The following is a 10,014-nucleotide window of genomic DNA, read 5'->3' as shown; positions in this document are numbered from 1 at the left end:
GCCAGTGGGGTTGGGTTCGTGAAATGGGGGGACCAGTGGGTTGGGGGTTACAATATATAGGGGATGTTGGGAGACCCGGGTGGCGGTTTGGTTTTCCCAAAACCGTTTGAATTTAAAATTCAAAATTTGAAAAGTCCACTTGACGTGGCGGGGTGAGCGAATGGGATGCAGCCAGCTAGCAGGGCCATACCGCCCTACGCCCGGCTTGAAAGCCAAGCCCCAAGGGCCACGCCCCAACCCAAGCCCACCCGGGGTGGTGGCTTGGGCGTTTTCCCCCAACCCACTCCCCAACCCAAGCCCCATACCCCATGGCCTTATAGCCTAGTGATAATTTTGAGATGGGATAAGGCTTAAGGACTATAAGATCCTGGGTTCGATTCCCACAAAGGGGTTTCCTCATATTTATTGGGTTATCTCTTGAATTGATGTATAGACATTATTGTCTAGTAGAGATAGATATGATCGGGTGATTGTGCTAGTGCGTCAGTGATCCAGTTAAAAAAATTAATGATATTTATGGCATAAAAATTACTAGATCATCTGATACAATAATAATTACATTAACATTTTACATTAGAAAAATCCACAACTTTTGAATTTAATACATGTTTTATCATATCATTTCATCTGGATTGACTTGATTAAATATATAATGACCACAAATAAGTCAAAAAGATATTTTATTTGTTGGAGGGTTGAATTGAACAACTACAAAGATTCTTGCATTCATCAAATCTTTGAACAAACTTAATTTATCTTTTTTGTTTATTTTCTTAATTAATCTTATTTTTATTTTATTTTAAAGGCATAGATTCCACGATTAGGACGTGGAGATAAGGTTATTCTTTTTATTTAAATTGTCTGTCTTTATATATTAACTGAGTATTTAATTTAATTTATTATTACAGTCATGATTCATGATCGTATTTTATGGGGTCCACCTGGAAACTAGACGGTGCCTTTTTATTCTTTTTTGAAACAACGAAATCACATCACAAGACATTAAAATATCAATGTCGGCACATAAATATATATTATTTTGTTTCTATATAGAATTATTTAAAAAATAAAAATAAATTACTAAATGTACTCAAAACAATTTCTATTTCAGACAAACTTAAATGACAATTGTTAATTGGTTTTGAGTGGTAGTTAAAAGGCATCTTGAAAAGTACAACAAATTAGAGGTTGCAATTTACAGATTTCTTTTAGCCAAACAGAAAACAGGGCTGATTTTTTGTTTGTGTTTGTGTTTGGCCAAGGGAATCTTACACATGCATACATACATTCATACAATATTTATATTTAATATAAGTGTGTGGAAATGATCAATGCAAAATCAATTTTAAGTACAGAATTAAAAAAAAAAAAAAAAAAAAAAAACATCACAAGATATCATGAGAGGAAAAATAATGGTTTTGTAATTACATAACCATTATGTATCACAAGTCAATTAATTTATACGTGTGTATGCAGTTTTTGTAGTTGTTTACTTAAAATTGATTATGTATTTAAATCATATACAAACACACATGTAAAAACGAAGGCATATCTCTTTAAAAACTATCGAGCCAGGGGTCTCACTGGAAGCGGCTTCTCTATTCCTACGGGGTAGAGGTAAGGCTGTCTACATCTTACCCTCCTCAGACCCTACCTTAGCTTTGTTATTGGTGGGATTTACTGAGTATGATGATGATGATCTCTTTAAAAAACCGAAAATACCCTTGTTGTTCGAAACTCGGATCAAATAAAATGTATCCATGACTTACAAATGTGATGAAATTTAAACCAACAAAAAGGAGCCTTTTTATGATCCCAAAGGATAAGATAAAGTAAATCCAAAGGGCAAAAAGATTCAAGATTTCACAAAGATGCCAACAAGGGAATAACATGCTTAAAATAGTGCATACCTCAATCATATCATGTTCCTCATCTCAAATACAGATGTGCTTCACATGAAGCTACTTGGACAACAAAGAATCCAAGAAAAATGTAACAACTCAATTCAAATCTCTAAAACTTTAATATAGAACTCAAAAAAAGGAAACTAATCCTGCAAAATTTCATCATTCTTTATGTATAAGTTATTTTTCACCTTGCTGCCTAATTTATATATAACCTCACCTATATTAATTAACAAATTATTATCCAAAAAATCAAGATTTATATTTTATACACCTTTCCAGCAATAGTTCTCCGATTTCGAGTCTTCTCCGTCATCCATGCTGTCACCGCCAGTGGTGGAAGTTCCGCCGGTGGTGCTGCCAATAAGGAGCGGTCCATCAGGAGAACCTGACTGCGAAATTCCATGCTTTGAGGATTCAACATACTGATTTGCGGATGAGGTATTAGAAGATGGAAGTCTTCGTGTATGAAGTCTGTATTTCTACAATTTACAGGAAAACAACGATACGCTTTTAATATTTAACAAGTTTAACTTAATCTGGACATATTTAATTAAAGATATGCTAAAAAGTTGAGAGCTTTATGTGCACAAAGCATCAATAACTTACCTGCAGATGACTTTTCACTTCATCGTTCGTAAGACCATCCACTTGCATAAGCTCTCTAATTTGCTTAGGAGTCGCAGCTGCAAAAGATTCAAACAATTCATGATTTAGAATAACGATCAAAGAATGATCAAATCATATCACGACACTAGTTATAACCGATCTAAGAGTGTTGCCCACATATTCTTTATTATAAAACCACAAAATTCAGTTGAATTTAGAATCCTTAGTATGATAAAAGATGTCAGTTTTTTCACGAGGCTAACCTTGTGAACCTCCAAGTTGCTGCAGGGCATTGACAAACCGTCTATGCAACTCAGTAGACCAACATCTTCTTTGTTTTCTAGACGTTTGTTGTTGAGGTGGCGGACCCTGAGTGGCACCAGCTCGTAAACTTGATTGATCATTTGGCGACGATGGAACCAACTTGCCATCAGGGCTAGTTTTAGCAAGTAAAATGTTTCCCCTCATGGAATTCTTGATTCCCGGAGTAACAAGAGAGAGCCCGGGAATTGGTAATTCCTCCCTATATTTCTCTCCTAATGTTCCTACCATTGTAAGCCCGTAACATCCGTTAAACGGAATAAAAGGTCTATCGCGGTTCCTAAACTGTTCATCTTCTACCATAGCTCTCTACAGAGATATTAAACATATTAATTAGTATAAAAAATTGTAAACTGATTCTAAAAGAGTAAATAGTACAAGATCATGTACACCTTTTTACCTTTTTAATTGTTTGATCCGTTGAAATTGCTTTCTGATTCGGGTTTTGATCACTGTTTGAATCATCGTCATCATTCGCGCTCCAAAGCTGCGTAGAGCTCAACCAATTCTTCTTATCGCCACCACCCTTTTCGCTCCTCATCGTCTTCACTTCAACATCTTCATCACAACTCTTCTTAATCGGTATAAACTCTTCAAGCACCGGCTCATCATTTGACGATTTCTTCAACCCCATTGACTCCTCTTTCAATGCAACAATTGCTGTATAAACAAACTGTCAGACAAATCATGTTCAATAGCAGCAAATTCAGCAATCAATTAGCAAACAAATCATCGAACAACTGGTGTGCATTTTATCAAACAGTTGGTGATCACTGTACTAACTACCTCTGTTCTAAACATTCAAACATTGTTATCAAACTCATCATATACACAATCCCATTTGCAGACCAACATATACTAAAGAGTAAAAACAGTCATCTGTAAATAGAAAGAAAATAAAAAGGTGAAAGAAAGAAAGAACGAACCGTCGTTAATGAGGAGCATGCAAAGAGGGAGTTCGCGTTTGAAGGCATCGATTTTGCGCATTTCGGATTCTAATCGGGAAACGAAATCATCGAGTTTGAAAATCTTGTTACGGTGATCATCGATTGTGGAAAGTTGTTTGAGAAAATGGGAGATTGTTTTGGGGATAAAAGTGGGTTTGAAATCCAAAGTGAGCTGCTCAGGAGGTGGTGGATTTAAGCTACCCATCTTTTATCTCCCTCTGAATTTCCGATTTGATGTTGATTTTGATGATGATCGAATTCGAAACAACAGAGTGAGTGAGGATCTATGTATATATACTCGTCTTATTATATCATGTATTAAATTTCTGAAGAAACTAAATCGGAATACAGGAATGTATATATACGCCTGTATATATAGAGAGAGAGAGGGGGTGCAAGATTCTCATAACCGGGTTTTTATTACAGGGGTGATCCACCTACTAACCTGACCCGTCTAGTAAACCCGGTTCGAATTGGGTAACTTGAATAGTTGAATGTCAATGCCTAAACGACCCAAAATCTCTGGTAGACCCTTTGTAATCAACTGTTTGTGAACTTATTTGTTGGGATGTTCGTTTATTTAATAAATAAAGGAACATGAACATAATTTTCTGTGCGTTTAAAATAATGAACCAACATGAACATACATTTTGTTCGTTCATTTTATGTATGTGAACGTCCGTGTATGTTCGTTTATTTAGATTTGTTTATGTCGTTCGTTTAAGTTTATCCGTTTATGTTCGTTTGAATCTAAATACATAAGTAGTTATATTTATGGAAATATCAAACATAAAAGAAACATTTTGCTATTTATATAAAGATAAATAATTGATAATTGGGCTTTCTAGGAATAAAAATGGGTTTCCAATGGAATTTATGGTAATTAATCACTAATATATATAAGAAATTACTTTATGTTTAGTCAATAATGTTCATTTTTGTCATTTATTGTTTGTTAAATTATGTTCATTTACGTTCATGAACTATTCGTTTAGGTTTTAAAAGAACGAACATAAACGAACACGAAAAACGACCATATTCTTAATAAACTAACATAAATAAAAAAAAATATGTTTGATTATCTGTTCGTGTTCGTTCGGTTCATTTACATGCCTAACCGTGGGTAGGAGGCGTGTCACATTGTCACTTAGGTACCATGACCACTGGGTGACGAACCAGTGGTGCGTGGTATGGTTGTGAAAGGTGTTTTATGGGTGTAATTATGCGTGAAAGGAAAGAATGCCGTTTGCATTTAGACGTTAAACAGCTCTATTTATATATTTAAAAAAACTAAAAAAATACCCTATAAATGGAATTTTTCGAATGGGTCTCGCTATTCCTACACCCCTAAAATCTTATTTTCACACCCCTACATGTATACTTTTGTATAGAGTTATACGGGCCGTATAACTGATTGTTGCACAAAATAATGTCATGGAATGTTTTTTTGTCCATGTATACGGGCCGTATAACATTATACGACTCGTATAGAATGTTATATGACCCATATAATGTTATACGACCCAAGCCTCATATAATGTTATACGAGCCATATAACATTATATGGCCAAATATTTGTCATGTTAAATTATTCTATACGAACCGTATAACATTATACGACACGTATACAGGATGTGAAATTAAGATTCTAGGGCGTGGGATTATTAGGACCCTTTTCGAATTTCAAATTGCCCGCTTGGAACCAACAACTTCCTTCTGGAAGCCCATTAAAAGGAAAAGCACAAAGAAAGAAGTATTTCCCGAAGGAATAGTTCAAATGCAAAATGAACCACGGAAGAACTCACGTTGGCATGGGATTCTGGTTATCCACATAAGGTTTCATCTATTTGAATTTATCTTAACAAGTGGTAAGCTATGTCAACCAAAAAAAAAAAAGAATCTTAAAGTTATATAATTTATAAATACATTAAGGGGCTGTTTGGTAGCCTCTGAATGGTCATTAAGAGGTAGATTAAGAGGCTACCTCTTAATGGAATCATTATGAATTTTACCAATAAGAAGGTAGAAGAATGTGACATGTGATGATTTACTATTCAGAGGTTACCTCTTAACCATTCAGACTTGAGGTTAACTCTTATTCATTAAGAGGTTTTAAACCATTAAGAGGTAGCATCTGAATGGTCATTAAGAGGCTACCAAACAGCCCCTAAGATAAATGGCGTTGAACGCGTATGGCTTTATGGTTCTAAGAGGCTGTGAACAATATGAACGGGAGTAAACATGCTCCACTATCCCGAGCCTATTTTGGGATATTTTGTTAATGTTAGCTTAAAACTTATCGGTTGATTTGAGTTTAAACTTGTATGGAATGATTTCTTAAAATAAAAGTTGGTTTTATCTTTTTATTATATGATCCAACCTGGCCCGAAATATTAAAATAGACAACCGGCCCTAAAAGTTTTCCGAGCCCCATAAAAAAATAATGGATCCTCTACTGAACATTACTACTACTATATAGTTTTGGGTACTAATCAAACAGGTGACGCATTTTGAGATGTTTCACTTGACGATAGGACGAGGTGCGCACCGAAATCTCGACAATTAATGTGTAAATGAAGGGACATTCGGATAAAAATGGAAAAGTTTAGTGGAATGCATCATTTATGTTGATATCACTTAACCATTAATCTAGACTTGCCCCTCTTGTTGGTATCATGCTTTTCTTTTAACCCTATATATCCATTTGTTCACCATGTCTAGTGGGTGTTACTTACTTCTCATGTCACCCAATAACTAAGCCAAACACCATTACGTGGATGTTAGTGAGGAGACGCCTGGCGCGAGAGGGACGGGGGAAGGGGGGGGGGGTTGCAGTAACAAGCGTGAAGCGAGAGAGAACATCTTTTATATATTTTTTAGTCAATCAAATGATGTCACATTACCCATAACTAGGTCAAATACTATTACACTCTTATGAATATATAATTAGTAAAAGCTCCATGTTGGGTTATGGAGGATTTGACTAGAGAGTATCAAAGCTACTGATAACCCAGATGACCAAGTTAACTTGTCTGGGTTATGCCTCAGAAGCAACTGATAACCCAGATGACCAGATAACTCGTCTGGGTTATGCCTTAGCTACAACTGATAACCCAGATCCCCAGATAACTTGTCCGGGTTGTGGCAACAGATAACCCAGATGTGTGTTGTGAAGTTTTAACCAGAGCAGAGGTTTTATTTGTCACTGTATCTTATAGTCAATAACCCTAATTGTATCCCCTATAAATACTTCTCATTCATGTACCGTAACTTTTGAGCACCTAATACAAAGATAGAACTAGTTGTGGAGAGTGGACGTAGATCAAGCTTGATCGAACCACTATAAATCCTGTATTCTTGTTCTTGTGAATTAGAGTGTGTGTGTGAGTGAGCTCTTGTGTGTGTTTGTTCTTGTTGATTGTGTGATATACCCCTAACAACTGGTATCAGAGCACAGGCTCTCGATTGATTCACACAAACCAGTAACAAACAGAGGTGAAGCGGAATATACCTGCAAATCGCGACTAGGGTTTCAGAAACCCAGTAGCCGCCACCGTCGCTGTTCATCTTCTCGCCGCTAGCACATCCGCCGCCACCTAGGGTTCCAAATTAGAGACCATCCTTGCTGGAAATCGCATCTAGGGTTTCAAAATCGAAGGTCTAGGGTTTCAATTTTACTTGGGGTTCGCTGGATTTCAGAAAGAGAAAGAAGTTTTTTTTGTTCTGTGCGTAGGAAGAAGAAGAAGACAAACGTTCTTTTTTCTTTCTTTCTTTTAGGGAAATCAAGCTTTTCCTTATTTGCAAGAAGACCCCTCAACTTTGACAAGGATCTCATCACCTATCATTATTTGTTCAATCGCCATTTTAAAGCTTGAAATAGATAAGTATTTGTTTCTGTTTATTGCTTCCGCTAGTATAATTATCCTTTAGTAGTACGAACTCGTTTAGTTTGTAGCAGTTGATAATTATTTGTTAAAAATGGCAGAAGATAGTAAAATCAAGATTGACAAGTTTGATGGTAGTGATTATGGATTTTGGAGAATGCAAATAGAAGATTTGTTGTATCAAAAGGGTTTGCATTTGCCTATGTTGGGACAACAACCAGATGACATATATGATGAAGAATGGAAGTTGTTGGATAGACAAGCTTTGGGTGTGGTTAGGCTTTCTTTGGTAAAGAGTGTTGCGTCTAACATTGTCAATGAAACAACTACTTACGGTGTATTGAAAGCTTTGTCCAACATGTACGAAAAACCATCTGCTTCAAACAAAGTATTCCTCATCCGACAATTTGTTAACACCATGATGAAGGAAGGCATGTCGGTTACCTCTCACATAAACGAGTTTAACTCGATTATCTCTCGTTTAGCCTCGGTTGAAATAAAGTTTGATGATGAAGTACAAGCGCTCCTCCTTCTATCATCTTTGCCCGACAGTTGGTCAGGCACAGTCACAGCTGTTAGTAGTGCATCCGGCACTACCAAACTCACTTTTGAGAGTTTTCGTGACTTGATTATAAATGAAGATATTAGACGGAGAAGCAATAATGAAACTTCCAGTTCAAGTTCTTTATTGCAAACAGAAAGTAGAGGAAGAAGAAACGATAGAGGAACTAATCGAGGTAGATCAAAGTCCAGAAAAAGGGGACAGTCAAAGAACAGAAAAGACAATGAATGTTGGAACTGCAAAGAAAAAGGTCACTTTAGAAGCCAATGTACAAAACTAGCTGCAAAGAAAGAAGTAAACAGTGTATCATCTGAAGAATCAGGAGATGCTCTCATATGTTGTGTTGAGAATTCAGTGGAATCCTGGATTATGGATTCTGGTGCTTCTTTCCATGCTATCTCATGCCCAGATATGGTCAAGAATCTACGAATAGGTAACTTTGGTAAAGTTCGTTTAGCCGATGACCAAATGCTTGATATTACGGGTATTGGAGATGTAGACTTGAAGACCTCATTGGGAACTATATGGATATTGAAATATATCAGGGTTATTCCTAATTTGAGGAGAAAGTTGATTTCAGTTGGTAAATTGGACGATGAAGGGTTTAATGTTCACTTTGGGGGTGGACAATGGAAAGTGATTAAAGGCAACTTAGTGATTGCCAAAGGAAAGAAGCAAGGCACTCTATACATGGCAGAGATTCATGCCGAAGGTGTTCATGCCATGACCACCAGTCCGAGTCCATCTACTTTATGGCACAGTCGACTCGGACACATGAGCGAGAAAGGATTGAAGGTGTTGGCTCAGAAAGGGAAGTTTCCAGACTTGAAGAAAACTGAATTCTGTGAATCTTGTGTCCTTGGTAAACAAAAGAGAGTCACTTTTGTGAAGACGAGGAGGACACCGAAAGCTCAGAAGCTGGAGCTTGTTCATTCGGACGTATATGGACCAACATCAGTTTCATCTCTAGGGGGCTCGAGATACTATGTTACCTTCATTGATGATTCAACACGCAAGGTATGGGTCTATTTTCTTAAACATAAATATGATGTATTTGATGCTTTTAAGATATGGAAATCTGCTGTTGAAAATGAAACTAATTTGAAGGTAAAGTGCTTAAAGTCGGACAATGGTGGTGAACACATAAGCAAGCAGTTAACTGACTACTGTGCCAAGAAAGGGATAAAGATGATCAAGACGGTTCCTGGAACTCCTCAGCAGAATGGTGTAGCTGAGAGAATGAACAGAACACTGAATGAGAGGGCAAGAAGCATGAGGTTGAATGCAGGGATGCCCAAAACATTCTGGGCAGATGCAGTTAACACTGCAGCCTACTCGATCAACAGTTCACCATCTGTTCCCTTGGGTTTCAAACTGCCAGAAGAAATGTGGCAAGGAAATGAGGTAAGTCTCGAACACTTAAGAGTCTTTGGTTGTAGTGCTTACGATTTGTTAGAAGATGGTGACATGGATAAGTTAGACCCAAAGTCCAAGAAGTGCACATTCATTGGTTATGGGTCAGAAAAAATGGGTTACAGGCTTTGGGATAATGAAGGCAGAAAAGTAATCAGAAGCAAAAATGTCATCTTCAATGAAAACGAATTGTACAAAGATAAAAACACCAAAGGGCCAGAAGTTCAAAAAGAATATGTTGAATTCGAAAGTGGTGAGACAAGAAAAGAAGCTTCAGTCGACATTCCAGAAAATGGGGATGAGTTAAACGACAGTGGGAGCTTAGGGGATGATTCTAGTAATGATTCGGAGGAAGAAGAAGCTATTCCTTCAAC

General features: G+C 36.8%; 1 protein-coding gene across 1 annotated transcript; it reads right to left on the bottom strand.

Annotated features, from left to right (window-relative positions):
* Nucleotides 1-1,886: 1,886 nt before the first annotated feature.
* On the bottom strand, nucleotides 1,887-4,139 carry LOC110885754 (transcription factor HHO6). Its single transcript, XM_022133462.2, has 5 exons — nucleotides 3,761-4,139; nucleotides 3,235-3,494; nucleotides 2,777-3,143; nucleotides 2,514-2,590; nucleotides 1,887-2,386 (listed from the first exon to the last, which is right to left on the bottom strand). Exons 1-5 carry the CDS (start codon nucleotides 3,984-3,986, stop codon nucleotides 2,171-2,173), a joined length of 1,146 nt encoding a protein of 381 aa, XP_021989154.1. The 5' UTR covers nucleotides 3,987-4,139; the 3' UTR covers nucleotides 1,887-2,170.
* Nucleotides 4,140-10,014: the final 5,875 nt, after the last annotated feature.

The sequence above is a fragment of the Helianthus annuus genome, chromosome 10 (assembly GCF_002127325.2).
Source record: "Helianthus annuus cultivar XRQ/B chromosome 10, HanXRQr2.0-SUNRISE, whole genome shotgun sequence".
Classification (NCBI taxonomy): domain Eukaryota; kingdom Viridiplantae; phylum Streptophyta; class Magnoliopsida; order Asterales; family Asteraceae; genus Helianthus; species Helianthus annuus.
The sequence above is the reverse complement of the archived record's forward strand: the minus strand, read 5'-3'. Positions and strand labels throughout refer to the sequence as shown.

Coding starts and splice junctions, on each gene's coding strand:
- LOC110885754 (XM_022133462.2), bottom strand. CDS start 3,986: ATGGGTAGCTTAAATCCACCACCTCCTGAGCAGCTCACTTTGGATTTC. Junction 2,591..2,776: donor GCAACTTGGAGGTTCACAAG/GTTAGCCTCGTG, acceptor AATCTTTTGCAG/CTGCGACTCCTAAGCAAATT. Junction 2,387..2,513: donor AAGTGAAAAGTCATCTGCAG/GTAAGTTATTGA, acceptor TGTAAATTGTAG/AAATACAGACTTCATACACG.